At 39.1% G+C, this 17087-nt stretch overlaps 1 protein-coding gene across 12 annotated transcripts in view; it reads left to right on the forward strand.

The window, feature by feature from the left end:
- Positions 1–17087, forward strand: part of tenm4 (teneurin transmembrane protein 4) — a 216552-nt gene that overhangs the window by 77682 nt on the left and 121783 nt on the right. For 9 of the 12 annotated variants that reach the window (XM_057350986.1, XM_057350982.1, XM_057350985.1 and 6 more), the window contains exon 4: positions 8814–9032. The exons of the other annotated variants lie outside the window; for them this stretch is intronic. In XM_057350986.1, the coding sequence (XP_057206969.1) occupies positions 8814–9032 (219 nt within the window). The remainder of the gene's footprint in view (positions 1–8813; positions 9033–17087) is intronic. 12 annotated transcript variants of the gene reach the window in all.

The raw sequence follows: 17087 nt of genomic DNA on the forward strand, positions 1-17087 counted from the left end.
TAAACAACAGTTGTCAGATTTGCGTCCTAGATGCGGTAAAAACTACCCTCATTTAGTGTTCTTTTGATTCTCTGATTTCAATCTCCAGGCCTCAATTTGCTCCCTCGTGCCGCCGCTGAGCGGGGCGAACAGATGGCGCCTTTCAGCAAGGCTGAGAACCGCAGAGGAGTCCCACTCGCTCCGGGGTAGTAAAACAGCGAGAGAAATAAGAGAAGGTGGACTAGGACGGTGAAGACAGACGGGTCTGGTTCTCTCACCTGTAGATAAAGTTAATGGAGCATTCAGGTGTTAACAGTACTGGACATTGGTGTGAACTCTGTCATTTGTTTTAAATGGCTTTTTGTATGTTATTATACGTACAGTATAAGTGTCTTTATAAAGTGTAGTTAAAATAATATGATCACTTACATATGACTGAATTCTAGTCGGTATGAATTTGTCAGTGTTTGTCTGTTATTTTGTATGAGATGCAGATTAAATACATTTTATTGGCTGTGAGTTGCAAAGGAGAGTATTAACACACTGTTAAGCTCTCGCAATGCCATAATATCACCAAAGAATAATTGCGTGCTGTTTCTACTTAGGGACAGTCTTAAAATTCGTAAACAGAAAAACGACAAATTTTCATCCGTATATAATATTAAAGATTTCTTTAACCTGATGTTGTGTTGTGCCTAATTGCCGACTTTTGTGTTCTTTCAAAGAGAAGGATGTTCTGGAGGGCACATGAAGTGTGTTTGGGTCTGTCTTAAATGGGTCTTTTGGCTCTGCGGTCCTTAAACGTTGTTTTATTGTGCAAGAATATCATTTCCATTAATGTGTTGTCTTTAAAAGAACGCATTTGCACGCGTTTCCAATATATCCTCGTCTCTCGCTACTGCTCGAGCGTATTGATCGTGTCCCGCTAGATGGCTATGTCCAGGAAAATATATGACTTTTCCAGTGGTGAATCCTCCTTCTGCTCATTATGAGGTTTCAAGTCTTTATGATTCTTTGACATGTGAATACGGTAATGATGTTCACTCTTTAATGCTTGCCAAAAAGTTATTTGGCTGGGTGCTTTTGAAGTTCTCGCCAAAAGCCCCAATCGAATATCAAATGAATCATCAGTGCATGAATGCTATGTCAAGAGACAATACCCTTCCCGTTGTGCCAATGTGTGTACTTTTGCTACCCGTTTATGAAAAAACTTGAAGGATCTCCAAGGCCGCAGTAGGTAATCAAGCATTGATTGATGGCAGGCCCAGTGTGGTTCTCTAGATGATTGCAATTTATTTGAATCTAGTGTAAGATAGATGTTCTTGTAACCAACAACTATTGTGGCGCTTTCATGCCTTGACCTTTAGACGGTAAATACGAGCCAGAGGCGATGATGGGTGCTTTTAATCTGTGACATTAAAGACACCACTGAGACAGGTCACCTGCAATTTTTGTAACTGTTCTTTTAGTGAACTTTTAGCTTTTTGCCTCAATTTTTCATAACAGTCCTTGGGAAGAGTTAATCGCTGGGTATACTTGACTTTCCGCGTCCGTCTCGCCCACAAACGCGTCCGGACAGCTTCGTGAACATATTCAATGGCGGCTAAGCGCGGATAGATGAGTTTGACACATGCGCAGTACGTCACCGAGTGGACTCTGCGGATTCAAATGTTTTCGTGCATGGGCTGTTGTACGCGTCCCATCCGCGCGACCTCAAAAAACAGGCTGCATGCGGACAGGGTGTGCGGACGTGTTGGTCATGTCTATTAGTTTCATTTATGTTACATACTCTGTACCATTGATGTAAGGTCTCTTTCTGAGCAAATGTGGATTTTTTTACCGCCTCGCACCATTTTAAAGTTTAATTCCCCTTTTGTAAATCACATATTTTTGTGCTTGAAGCAAATGTAAATGAAGCGTGAAATTCGGCCATAAGTGACACGAGTCACTGGATTATTATCTTAATTGTAGCGCCTGCATGTTATACAGTCAGAGGTCTTATTGTCTCGCAGGCAAGTGTCTGGAGTCTGGGATAACTTATTGCTCTTTAATTTTCCCATCTGCTGCGAAACCTTTTTAGCCTTCAGCTTTGTGCCCATAATAGTTATCGTCAATGTGAAGACACGTCTCACCTCAAGACAAAAGCAACACCTCTGCATTTCTGAATATAGAAGAAAGAAATTAGATTTCTTTTTCTATTAGATTCGTTTTTTATTTTGCAGACCAGGATAGAGCCGATACTCTAGAGTTGCCTACTGTAGCTTTACCTTGATTTTTACCAGGTATTAAGTAAATAACGTACATTGTACACAGTGTTTTTATATAAAACAAGTGTTGTTCTAACATATTAAAATAATTTTATTTTAAATAATATTAAATGTGCACAATACTGTATGTACTTAATAATATACAGGCTTTATTTTTATTGCTTACCCATCTACATGGTTCTCCAAGGTGCTACTATGGTACATGTCCAGAATGCTCTCTCTTTATAAATGTTTTCTTCTTATAAAACTTTACAAACCCTCAGAGAACCAAAGGCACGCTGGAGCTTGAAGGGAGCCGCAGGAAGCCTTGCTTAATATTTGATGCTTCAACATGCTCTTCTGGTCTTTCTGTCCACTAAGCACAGCACTGTCGTAAAACCAAACTACCCCATGGTCTCGTATACTGCAACCATTTTATGGATATAAGATCTGTGGTGCTAACTCATTTCCTGCCTTTTCAGCTCTCAATTCACCATCAGCAGCTGTGCTCTTGTGCTGAGGGCAATCTATGCCCCTTCATCTGCACTAGCATTATTTTGTTCGCCGTCAAACTGCGTCTACGAGCGAGTGTACATTAGTCGAACAAAAATCCCGTATTTCCAGCTGATTGTCGTAGGATGTTAATGTAATCACGTCTCGTTGAGCGGTTATCCCTGTATATCCAGTGAATATTACTTGCGAATGATTTCGGCTGTTTATTATGTTGTTGTGATTATAAAGACATAATTTACAAGCTCTTAAACTTCAACATAGGATTAACTAGAGCGTAGCCCTTCTGAAGGCCTCGCTTAGTAAAGCACCTTCATTCACGTGTGTTTGCCATTCGCTTTGGAACGCAAGGGCTGTTTAAACATGGCCTCAAGGCCAGGGCTCTGTAATTTAAGTGCCGAGGCTGTGCGAAAGAGAAAACTGCCCCTGCTGTTTGTACCAATTGCCCTCGCAATTGGCTCTCTGTACAGCCTGATCTCCTGGGAAATGGGAAGACACAATGGGTTGCTGTGGCGACGACGGACACTCTGCCTACCTGCGAATCGGAGCCCACCGTCAGTTCGCCCGCTCATTTAATTAGGTGACTTCTGAGTAGATTAGGTCCTCTGGTAGCGTGGGTGGCCTGCTGTGTCCGGGGCACGAGACCACGGCAGTCATCAGCCAGGCTTGAAGGGCGAGCCACATGGGAAAAGTCTGTCAGGAGCTGAAGTAAGAGCAAACAAGCTTTGAGGAACAAAAGTCTGTAAGAGGGAAGTGCTTTGATTCGGTACAATGACTTACTAATTTCACCTTCTTTGTAAAACGTGTAAATGGTGTAACTTTGTAGGTTATTTGAGCGATACATAACTTTTACGTATCAACTTGGGCTCCACCAATATTTTCATTTCTTTAAAAAAGACCTAAATGTAATACTCATTTTAACCTAAGGAGGCCGCCGTGTTCATTTTCGATGACGTAAAATGGTTGCACGCACAGGCAGTCAAACTGAACTGATCACAGACATATTGTATATACAGACATACACAGACATAAATATAAGGTGCTGTAGGATAAATAAAGATAATATAATATATAGTAAAATATATAAATATATAATTGCTGAGAAATAATAAAGAAAGAAAATAAGACGCTATTTGTCATATTTTCATACATTTTAATATTGTTGTGTCAGAAACAATACAAGCATACATATTAATAAACCAAAATAATTGCAAATTTATAATATAAGAATATACAGTATAATATACACAATGTTTTTAGCCATTATAAAATGCATTATATCCAGATTTGACTTTTTGATGTTGATTTATCAACATCAACTCAACTCAACTCAACTTATTTATATAGCGCTTGTTACAATTTGCATTGTTACAAACAGCTGCACATGAGACAATTGACTACAAGCAAAACAATCAATGTACCTGCAGAAAACATGAAAGTTGAAAACACAAGAAGACAGACACACCACACAGCAAAAACACCACACACCACACAACACGACCAACACACACAGACACAAGAGACACACACACACAACGGATGCGCGACGCACACACACACACACACAACACACACACACACCACACACACGTACGTACACAGACAAGTACGCACACACACACACGCCTCAGTGAGAGCACACATTATAGGATAAAGGAGAGAGAAGCACAGGTCATATAACAGATAATAAATTCCTATATGCAATATTAATTAAGTAAAACTTTAAAATTCTAAAGCAGCCCCCCCGGTCAGGCAGATAGTGCAAAAACAGTATGCAAACGGTGGCGAGGAACCCAAAACTCTATCGAGAAAAAAAAAACTCAGGAGAACCCAGGCCCAACCAGGGGATTCCAGTTCCCCTCTGGCAAAAGCTGCTGCCTCTGCACAAGCTCCAGAGAACTTGCACAACAAGGCTAAATAAAATAAATAAATTAAATAATAAAATAAATTATAGTTTAAGATTATCATTAATAATCTAACAGCATTTGAAATTTTGTGGTGAAGACATGTCAAGAGACCGCGTCCTTCTTTATCCAGCTCAAGCAACATCAGTGGCCTATTGTCTTCTCTCTCTCGGTCAAAAGCTGAAGTGGGCTAATAGTCACGTGTGCTGTAATACAGAATGAATAACCAAACCGCAAGCATCTTATTATTGTGTTTATCAGTATATTCTCATAATGTATAAAGTATACGATAACGGTGGATGATGATGTCTTAAATAGTCTTAACTGTCTTAAAGACGGTAGTTTAAAGCTATGATTTATATCATGTTTACATTGAACAGACGCTTACTTGAACGCATTCTTCTTTCTTTCATGTCAGGAGGACATACAGCCACCTACAGTCCATGTATATTTATATATCTGATCTTATGTTTGACGTCTCATATTTTACTGTTATGTACGGAAAACGTGTGTGCTTCGCTGTAGCGTTAAGAGAACGGATTTAGGTTGCAACCATTTGACGTCACAGATCTTGACGCAAAAAAAATGTCGACCTCCGGGTAAAAATATCAAAGTTTATTAATACTATGACAGTTACACTATTTTTTAATTTCACATTTATAATGTCAATGTCAGTGTTAATATATTAAGCCATACATCTCTCTATACCCAAGGTTCCTTTGAAGCTAATTTATACACAATTATTAGTAATACTATTATTTCAGTTGCTTAAGATAAGGGTTGGGGTTTTGAACAAACTCCTTTCCTTGATTTTAAAAAGGATAGTTTACCCAAAAATGAAAATTCTGTTTATTCACCCTTATGTCATTTCTAACCTGTATGAATTTCTTCTGCAGAACACAAAGTAATATATTTTGAAGGATGTTGGTAACCAAACAACATTGACCCCCATTGACTTCCATTGTATGAACAAAACCACTTTTGTGTTTTACTGACAAAAAGACTTGTATAAGGTTTTAAACGACATGAGGGTTAAAATGACTGTTTTTGTGAACTGTCCCTTTAAACGTAACACACAATTTGTGCCATAAACAATATATCAAATGATGTTTCTCTTTGAAGAGAGGTTTGTGATTTTTACTAGTGAGACTTACAAAATTCACCAGGTGGATGACAGGCTTGCATTACAAGAACACTGAAAAAACAACTAGGATGATTTACATAATTTTTCTGTTAATTTGCTTAATTTTATGCGCACTGTTTTTTCATATACTGACATTTTTTGTTGCCAGTATTTGCACACAGATTGTATAAAGTAAATTTACTTAAAAGCACTTTTGTAAAACAAAAAATTAAGTAAATCCAACTAGACATTATTTCAGTGAACAATCAAGCTATATTTAGAGATCAGTATAGACGCTAGCAACTGTATATAGCAATACAACCAAAAACTCTCAATAGACGCTTGTGGCACAAAAATTACACACTTCACCTTTAAAATTCCCATCTCCAGACTTGACTCTTTCCCGGTGCTTCTGGAAAGTCTGGGAAATGAGAATAAATTGCACAAGGTAGAATTAATTAAACACAGAGCTACCTTCATCTGTAAGACAAATGCTTCCTCTCCCCGCATGCAGGAATGCAGAGCTTGCTCGGGCTCCTCGGTGACTTTCAGCGCTTCTAAAGGACCTTAATATGTAGTTCTCTGTCAGAGAAGAAATGATTCATAGGAAATTAAAGTCTTCGTTGTAGGTTAAAGTTAGGTGAAGAAAGTATATCTTAAAATCCTCTGTGAAATGAATTTCCATTCATGCATCAGTGAAATTAAATTCAGAATGTTTTAGCCTTTCAAATAAATGTGTTTTAATGTTTATGCTCAGATCAGTCAAATGTTTTGACTTACTCCTTGAGATGTTGTGATGATTTATCTAAACCACCATCATATTAATGGTCCCAGATACAAATTAAGCCTGGATGTTGAATTAACATTTAATTGGAAGGAATTGACTTATCTTCACAGTCAAACAATACAGCAAGCAGAAAGAACTGATAGAAGTCACAAAAAGTTGTTTTACTTGTATTTTATAAGGCTTTCTTTCAAAGTTTATCTGTTCACTAGCTGCTACAAAATAACTGTTACAAATTGGTTACAAAATGTTAAATAATTATTTTTTGTTCCATCAAAATAATTATTTTTTGTTCCCAAATGAGAGTGAGCATATGTCATGGTAGTGCCATGTACCCTTCACATCATATACAAAAAGTGCTCCGCCTTTTGGAGAAAGTTAGATTTTGTGGTTCACTCTTTACAACTCACCTCCTATGTCATTGGCCAGACAGACAAGGTAGTCCCGCCCCAAACTTACAGCATTGGAAGATAGCTGTCTCAAAGTTTTCATAGGTAAACGCATGGGATTTTTTTCAAAGTTGCCAGGAAGTAGGACCCTTATGTATGGTGTTCCAGAACAAAAGTGACTATTTAGCAGTTAATTTCCAGTAAAAATCAAAATGTGTACTTTTTTGGGGTTGTACCAGACCACACCCACACTATTTGGGAGAGTTCTACAACTCTCTTAATAGCTTCTATTGTCCTGTTGGTGTCCCAGCAGGAGACCAATGATTGAACAATGCATGATTCAGAAATTTACACTTCAGAGAGTTTCATGCTTCATGCTTCATCATGAAATCAATGAAGTATCCATGTAGAACTGCATATTGCAATACACTAAACAATATATAGTTTATAGTACACTGTCTTATTAATGTGATTTATTCGAACATTAACATTAACAGTAGGCGAAGAGGTAGCATGCTTCGACATCGGCTGGAAGGAATACACAAAACATTTATCGTTTGTGAATGATTGAAGGAATCTTGTTTTCAATATGGTAATGTAACAGTAGAGAAAATAAATGCTGAAACAAGCAAATAAAACCTGTACAAACAAATATTGCACGCCTATGTTTGGCATTCTTGTTCTAAAGGTTTGACTTCCACAAAACAATGTATTTAGTGGATTAGATGGAAAGATTGGGGGTTGATGTCATTTTAATGTTTAATTGGCATTAAGTATGATGTTAGTTGCACATGTGTGCATCATAAATAACAGACATTTTCATTAAAGTTGGAAGATATGTATAGTCAGTAGGGACTTTATTGTCTATAATGAGAAGAGAGATGCCAGAGAATGTGCCGTAGTGAATTTAACATGAAACACATGCCAGAATGAGACTGGATGTTAAATAACACATTCTGTGACATGTCGACGGGAGAGGATGGAACATGCTAATTAAAGTGAAAAGCTCAAATGAAATGTATGGCTGAAAGGGATTGTTTTTCCATTAAACACCAGCTGCGTCCTTCAACTGGGCAAACTTTGTAGATTTAATGATTTAAGATGTCATTACTTTGTCATTTTAATGTTCTTTTATAGATATGTAGACTATATGCCAGTGTTGGATCATATGGAATGCTGCTATTGTTCTCATGTGAACTCTTAATGTCAGAAGGGTTTGCACAGAATGAAAAGATGAGCACAATTACTATGGAACATTGTATGTATACTTGTGTTATTTTCTAGGCCGCTTCAGTCCTTTATGTGGTGTGGGAATTGTTTTGTCAGATTTTGAATGTGTTGTGTTGAGAAAATGTGATTTTGTTGGCTGAATTTCACAAAACATGTCAGGGTCACGGTTTCCCCTAAAATCAGTTGAGAAAATAAGGGAAAATGTATTTCTGGGATAAAGTGTTAAATTAACAAAAAACTATACTACTACAAATAATTTAATTTTTTTTCATTTAGTGGCCTAGAATGTTTTTTTTTGTGAAATTCACCCAATAAGCTATTTATTCACTGTTGATCAATAGTATTGTTCACTTTTGGTCACCAGTGATCCTTTCTATATGTTTCATGAATTATTTTTCAAAGCTTATCTGTCTATATATCACCTTCAGAGTAAAAGTCTGGGCGTACTTGACTTACTTTCAAGAAGACAAATCTAAATGGAAAAGAAAGATAATAGACAGACAGCTTTTATTTCAAATTCAAAACTTTTGTTTTGTTACTCTCTGTGCATGCTTCTGCTTGATTTATTTCTGTTGTGTCCACTGTTATTTGGAGGTGTGTTTTTACGTTGTCGCCCCTGTGTTGTTTTTTTGTGTTTGTGGTCTACAGGTGCACCTCTCCATTGCTCATCTGCTTCCTCTTCCCCTATCGACTCCCCCTACCCTCCCCCTTCTCATGCAGCCAATCAGAGCCAGGGAAGGTTGCTAGGTAACACTGGGGCTCAAGCCGGCCGGGACTCTGAGTCAGAGGATGAGTTTGCCCCCAATTCATTCTTAGTTAAAACCGGCTCAGGGAACGACTGTGCTCCGGCCACTGCGTCTGCTAACGGTGAGTTCCTCTAAATATCGCTGTCCCATCATCCCCTGCTGGATGTGTGCTGGAGCTTGTGGAGGGCTCAACATCTATTTTGGGAGTTCTTGTTAGTTAGCAGTGGAGGGGAGGTGAGATGTTTTCTGAAACTTTAAAATAGGGCCTGCTGAAGTCACGTTTGAAAACCAAGAGAGAGCGTGAGAGTGCATCAGAGATGCAAAACATTTTGTAAAAAAAATACATGTAATACCGAGACAAAAATCAAAGGAATATCTCTTGTTTTTTTGTGTGTGTTTTTTTTTTTTTAGTTAGAGGCAGCCCAGTACTGAACGTGTGATGTCTGTCTTGCCTTAGGATCCACAAATTAACAAGATCTGGAGGTGTAAATTATATGTAAATTAAGAATTTATCCGATAATGATTTTTCTCAATGAAGATTATTTACAAAAGTATGCAGCACAACATGGGTTTTAAAACGTGTTTATGTATGTTTTTGGGTTTGATTTGATTTCCTTTTTCAAGATTCTGAAGGACAATTTCAAGAATGATGAAGGACAATTCACACAGTAGTGGAATGTTGACAATATAACAACACACCAGATTATAGTTTGCTCAACAGAATTTTGACATTTTTGAAGTAGCGATACAAAATTTTATATTATTGTAGTGATTCCCAGATTCGTATTTGGAAGTTCCTGCACATTGTTAAAATATAGTAGAATTCTGTAAACAATGCATTTTTACACCATTTTGCGAAATAAACAAAATAGTGCCTCAGTACAAATGCAAGCTTTTTTTAAGGATCTAAACACATTTTCTTTGTATTTGTGATATTTGGAGTTGTTCTTGGCATTGTGAAAACGCAAGCTTTGTTCACCACATTGTGGTGTTTGCGTGTAGTTTTGGCAGCTTCACCGTCACGGCAGATGTCATGACTAATTTCACCCTGTGCCGTGACTTCTGATGTGGTTCACAATATACTTCACAGTTTGAACTTGGATTGCAATTTACTCTTGCAGTTTAGAGACCTTTGTTGTGTGGAAATATGTTTGTTTTGGTCAATGTTGTTATAGTTGTTGATGTATTTTAATTAGTTTCATTTCAAATCGTCTTTAATAGCATTAAAACATCAAGAAGCTTTAATACGTACACAAAAACGTAATCTGAAGGATACAATCCTTAGACGTTTATACACAATGTGTCAATTTCCAGGTTGCCATGTCTGCACTAAAATCCATTGATGAAAAGATGTGGCTTCCAAAACTGTTTTCCACATATGGAACATTAAGTGACAACATTTTCTTTGTGTTTACCAGATTCGTGATCCGAATCCCATAGGAGACAAATCTGGCTATTAGCCTAAATCTGTCTTACACTGCTCTCCGTGATGTTTATACTGATGTTTATACTGCAAAAGACAACAAAATTAGAAATCAGATCAAAAACCGATTTGCTAACATGCCGTCCAGATAAAAAGCTTCACGTCGCTTTCATAATCAGAAGATAGCAGAGAGCATGGCGACGCTGTGCAGTCGATATGAAGCCTGTCATCGCCGGCAGCTCTTGGCTTTCTCCCTCAAGGCTCCTTTACAGAGCAGAACAAAAAAATGCTGTAAATAATTGATCAGCCTTTACAAGTTAACCACCCAAGGCTGGAATTACATCAAACTCCAGAGTATTCTGCTTGCCTGCCTCCACACTGCTTCCGTAAAGCAATGAATCACTCTCCAGTGGCAAAAACTTTCCATTATCCGTGCGGCAGCTAGCTTGAGTCTTGGTCACCTTGGCCGTGGCACCCGGTGCTAAAATGGGCTTTATCTTTTCGACAAATGGCTGTGATTTGCATTGGTATATGGGTTACCCTAGGGCTGCCAGTGAGGGGTAGCACACTCACCAAAGGAATCTGTCCCTTGCCTTCAAGCTATGCAAGGCACCATAAGGCTCTATTTGACTGAGACAAAGTAGCATGCTACAGTGCCATAGAAGATGAAGTTTATACGCTGGAGTTAAGCTTTGCGGCCCCTGGTAATAAAATTGTGGGGTTCCTGCCCGAGGCTATGCCGAGGTCGATGCGAGGTTTGATCGTGTTTTCGTTTCTTTGTCACAAATCAAATTTTTACTTTGAGCCCAGGTGGCTTTTGCATTGTCAGTCATTTTTGCATTAAAGGCCTTGTGAAATCAAAAATTGAGTTTTGGGTCTATGGCCGTTAGCTTGAAAGTCATGCTAGTGTACTAAAGATAACACAAAAAAACCCTTTAGCGAGTACATGAGCTGAAAATATGCAGACAAAACAGACAAATCATATTGATGACTCATCTCGCACAACACAGGTTGTTGACCAATCAAATCAACAGCCTTGTCTTTTGTTTCACTGACATATATGGCATGCTTTGAGTTGTTTTCTACTTTCACTTTTTAATGTTACAGCTGTCAACATTTTTCAAGTATCAGAAGTTGCACAAAATACTGATATTGTGCATTCAGAGAGTCTGAGGGAACTCCTGTTTTGGGGGAGGGGGGGTTTGATCGGAAGACAATAAAAATAAACAATTGGACAGAACCAGACGGTTTTGACAACAAGTCTATAATTACAAAAGCGGCATCTTTATATTTTGGATTGTTAAATGTTGTGTAGATACAGGCTTTTTCAAAGAAAATTTACTTACCTGTCCATACTCATATTATTTGATTCAGTCCTGTGTCCTGTTGCACGGACATGACAATTCGGGAGTCACAGGTGTCAATCTCAAGCGCTGACTGTGTGAACGCTGCCATGGTGAGGGATTGTAAGTAAACAAGTGGTAAATTATGGAAATTACCCTGCTCTTTTGGAGAGCGCCATCATTGTCATTTTATTGTTTGGCTACTGTAATTGTTGAGCCTTTAAACAAAACAAGGACCCAATTACAATAAGAATAGACAGAAGCTGCTGTTGATTCACTCGAACAACCTAATGAGCCCATTTTAGCCATTTTTCCTACGGTTATGGTTTGGAGCAGGCCTCTATTTACCTGAGAACAAACAGCAAACTGCTTTCATTTACCTAACATTAGCATACTAGCGTGTTTTATGTGAGATGGTCCAAGGCTTAATAATAGCAGTGCAGTAATGACAGACTGTTGAAAAAGTAGCCATCTTTTTTTGTTAAATTCTTTAACAAAGAGGTGTCCTCACATTCACATGGAGTGGCATAAATTACCATTCAAAAGCACACTGTCAATTCATTATCACAGTTATCACAAAATATTTCACAGTGTCTGACCTTTTTTTTTGGATGCGTTTTAACGTGCGCCCTGTGTAAACAAACAGATGTCTCGAAAGATACGTGTCAGGCCTCCAGTCTGTAATATTTTGATATGTTTTACATAATTTCTCCTGTATGCCTAAATTACAACATGTGATGAACCCTGTGTCCCCTTTTTCGTCTTGTTAGGATTTTAAGCTAGCACTTGAAAAACGTTTTTGACTGTGTTGTGACACGGCTCTTTTTTCAAAGCCTGACTCTCAACTGAGTATTACAGATTTGACAAATTACAATGAGAGACGGGGCACCGGCTGCTTGAAAAAAGATTCCAGAACCTCACGTAAAACTTCAAGGGAGTAATAAAGGGACGGATTCATGTTGCTGGCGTCGATATGATTTTGTATGTGCGTCTTTAGAAACACGGGTTATGTAGTTCCAGAAATGCGATCCAGTGCTGAGAAAAGAGCTAAAAAAGGCTTAGCTCAGGGTTTCAGGTTGTAGATTCCGACACGGAGCGTGTTTTCAGAGGAATTTGGTACGGTTTTCACGCAATTGAGGAGGAATTACACGTCAGGATGTGGGAACGCTAATCCTGACATCTGCATAGCGACGAGAGACGGGTAGCAAAGACTCACAAGTGGTTAGCGTCGGAAACACGGAGCCCCGGGTGTTAAACGCAACTTTAAGCAAAGTTTGGCCTCGGAGCTGGAGTTTCGCACACAAATTTCACCACAGGGAAATCTCGGCTTCTAAAATTCATCTCCGCTTATAGCTATCACCTGGAGACAGAGTTATCAGTTTGAGGCAATTTCACATCTCCCAGAGCGATTCTGCATTATCAAAGAAAAATGCATCTGTTGCATTTTATAGGCCGAAGGCCTCTCGGCTGTGTTTTATTTTTCAATTCATCCGCCTCAGCTGCAAAACTACATCCATACTTCACAAACCAGATGCTTTGTATTTAAAAAGACTGAGATTAAGAAAGCTGGAAGACTTTGAATTGAGAAAGTGAAAGATCTCTACGGCTGCTTGGTCTGGTTAGCATGATGGGACGGACTCGCTGAAGCTTAAGGTCTTTCTTTGGAGCATGTGTTGCTCCGTGGCCCCTGGCTTTCTCCTTGGGTCCCATTCCTGGAGAGACGGCTATAGGGCCACGTGCTCCCTGCTGAGCCGCTGTTTTTCGGCACAGAGCGTCTCTTGTCTTAGCATCTTTTTACACCGAGCAGCATGGGGTGCAGGCCCCAGTGGGCCATTAATGGAGTATGGATTCCCTCAGTAGGGGCTTGCACAACACGCCTTTGCAGTTGACCAGACAGGAATGAACGGGTGGAAATTAAGCTCCGGGGTCAGCCCACTCTTCTGCGTGCGGATCAGTCGGGCTTCATCAGACCTTATTTAATCACCCCCCTGTTGTGTATGCGAGGGAAGCAAGTGAGGTTTACGAGAACATAAATCCACCGGAGATATAGTCGCTGTTGGTCTTGCGACTTTCACCTGCATTGTTTCTTTATGATGAAATATGAGTTATTTATAGTTCTAGCAGATGCCAGGATGGTAACCGCAGTCCATTTTTTTAATTGCATCTGTCCAGCTGTTTTGCTAATGCGTTGTCACCTTTGGTAGATGTACACTGCATGCTCATGAATCGCCGCTTTATTTAGATAATCCATTCCCGAGGTTACCATGGAGATAACAAAGTGCCAGACAGAGCCATCTGCACGTTTCAACATCAAATATGTCTTCACGACCTTGGGGAACACAAAAACGGCATATATTTCATGAAAAACATCACCTTTGCTTTTGATCCAACGCGATATGTTTTTTTCTAAAGTAAATTGGCCGCTGTCATTTCAGCGAGCTTTCAAACATGGAGATATGTATTTTTCAGATTTGGTTTCTCTGATATAACTGTGGAGGTGTCAGCTAAGCCTTGGGTTACTCACACTTGATGAGCTTGAGAGCTTGAGAGATTCTGAATGCTGTTGGCTATATCTGGTAGCTTTCAAACGAGACCAACGAAGACAGCTTGTATTCCCACATGTATCTTTCTCGCTGTCTTTTCTAATGGTTAGGAACAACACTTCAGCCAATGATTGAATGGAGGAAAAAGTGTGAAAACCATAGACGCACAACCTTCCATTTACGCCCAGGGTAACTGTCGGACGTTCGGGCTGAATTGAAGACACAAGTGCACAACCCTTTCCAAACATTTACAGTCGGAAAACAAACCCAGCAAACAAACCGGACAGGCGATCGGAGGTCTATTTTTAGGCACACGTGGATGACGTTTAATGATCCGTTTGGCTGGCAGAGGGGTTTTGATTAATTCTGAAGCTAGTCTCACACCTGCACGTTTGATCGTGTGTCTAAGTCGAGTTCTCACTTTCAGGTGTGACAACTGTTATTTCAAGACTGTTATTTCGTAACTACGAACCGAAATAGACTTTTATCAGCCTTTAACCTTCAAGTTGTGAGGCGATGAGAAAATCTGAAAGTCACAAAACGTCCTGATCATGTTTCACTCCAAAATCAAGCGTGATGATAAGAAATAGATGAAAAAAGCCTTTTTGATAGTGCCACTAAGATTGATTTATCATTTTAATAAATTGACAATAATTTTCAAGACCGCAATGTTAAAAAAACAGCCTAATTTTGGTTAAGGTATTTATTTATTTTATTCAATAAGTTGTATTAAACAAAATCTTTAATACATTGTTAAAAAACTGTTTTCAAAAGTAAAAGCTGAAGACTTTTGTCGATAGTTTTTGACCACTACTGTATATTGTGTATATATAACGAAGACAAATAAGATTTCTTACTATTTTGGATGATATAAGACCCAGACATGCTCTTGACAGGTTTCTAGAGATACACCCAAATAAGGTAACTTAAAACTTTGTTGTTGTTCTTCAGGAGCTACGATTATGACACTTTAAAGACACATTTGGATGACCTCGTTCCTTATCAATTATTCATATGCACAAATCAATTCTGCTGCAGGGTTTGATGTTTTTGTGTCACTCGCTGGTTAACTAACACTGCTTACTGGAGCAACTCAATTTTCCTTGGAGATTGACTTCAGACAACATTAATAGGCTTTGACGCCGGCAAATATTGAGCTTGAGAGAAAAGCTTCTGAAATATTTCTGGACTGTGATCAGTTGCTAAACGGAGTCAAACTCATCAAAAACATACCGGCAGGTCAAATTAGCTTTTTATCACCTTTCAGTAAAGTTCTTGTGAGGGAGTATTACCCTTCCCTTTTTAAGCATTGTTGTTAAAACTACATAACTACGCCAGGAAATCTCCACAGAGAGACGCTTTTCGTCTTTTTTAATTGGCATTTTATTCACTTGCTGTCTTCTAATCATGAAGTAATTTTATTTCCTTGCGAGTTTCATTTAGAATAATTAGGTGCCTATTATAATTTAAATCTCAAGAGAATACTTGCAGCCTCCTAAGCAACAGTTGAGTTGAAAGAATGAGTGATTTTTTCCTCGTCTTCTGGAGACCATTTGAAACACAAGAGTCATCCGTTCCTTAAATGGCAAAACAAACTTTTTTGCGGCTGTCTGGGGTTGTGCAAACTAGATCGATGAAGGTCCTTCCCCTCTTTCAAGTCCTTCTGGACTCTGCCGAATTGTTCTTGCTGAATCATTGCTTCTCGTCCGATATGTTCATTGTCTCAAGGACTCCAATGAGTTTTACCTTTGGTGCTTTTCAATGGAAATTAAGCTCCATTCCTTGGAATGCTGCATCAGCATTCTTGTTGTCTGCTGTTTAGGGATTACAAACCTCGGGTTAGGACAAACTCTTTATAAAAACAGAACACAGGAGTTTATACGTGTTTAGTGAAGTGTTTAAAATTGCATTGCCTAACCTTGGTTTTAGTATATTTCTGTTTGTAGCACTCGTAACATGCATAATGCTTTTTTGTTTGGTTGTTTGAACCTGAGGGTCTATACTGTTACAATTTTTTTCCCCTGACAAAATGCATATAAGTTAAAGTCAAATGTGTTGTTTCTGTGCCAAAACATGAAGGAATTGTATTTTCCAAAGATATCCAAATTCTCCATCAAAACTCGCATTTAAACTCGCCAGAAGTTGCCTCTGTCAAAGGTCTGTGATAGCTGTAAAAGCGTTTTTCACTTAAAATTGTATGCAGTCTATTTGGACAGTCAAGTAAACCAATTCACCAAGTTTCGTCGACATTAACCTTCCCTGAACCTCACCACTTCCATCATAGTCGCACTCCCGCACACCAATACATCCCCTCACGGTGCAATGAAAATGGTTTAGCTCTCTTCCAGCTTTTCGGCTGTTTTGATCTGGTTTCATCAGGGCCATCATCAGCTTGGCTCACAGAGGCAACAGAGCTCTGAGTAATTGGTAGCGTAGGATTGTGGGAATGCAGCTCGGTACGGGCCCATCTGTCATAGTCTCTGACAAATGATCCGGCCCTGTGCCCGAAATGAAAGGGAATAAAAAAAGTAACGGGGTCCCTGTCAGTGCCACATCCCATAATGATCTTCAGTAGGAATGTGCACTCACCACATGGTGCAAACGCACTCATTTAGTCATATGAGAGATGTGAGAACTAGCGTTCCTTTACCCTGGTGACATGCCTCCAACAGAGAACATACTGTGTCGCTCGGTGTGTGAAACTGCGGTAAGACCTTTAAAGCGTGCAACTTCTGCAGTATTGAGGAGTAGAGAGTGACTCACGCTTGTTTACTGCATTTCGCTCAATGTCGTCCATTGTTGTCCTTGCTGCTACCTTTGTGCTATAGAATATACACAGGGGTTAAAGGGCGGTCTGAGCTAACTCA

The sequence above is a fragment of the Triplophysa rosa genome, linkage group LG14, assembly GCF_024868665.1.
Source record: "Triplophysa rosa linkage group LG14, Trosa_1v2, whole genome shotgun sequence".
Lineage (NCBI taxonomy): Eukaryota > Metazoa > Chordata > Actinopteri > Cypriniformes > Nemacheilidae > Triplophysa > Triplophysa rosa.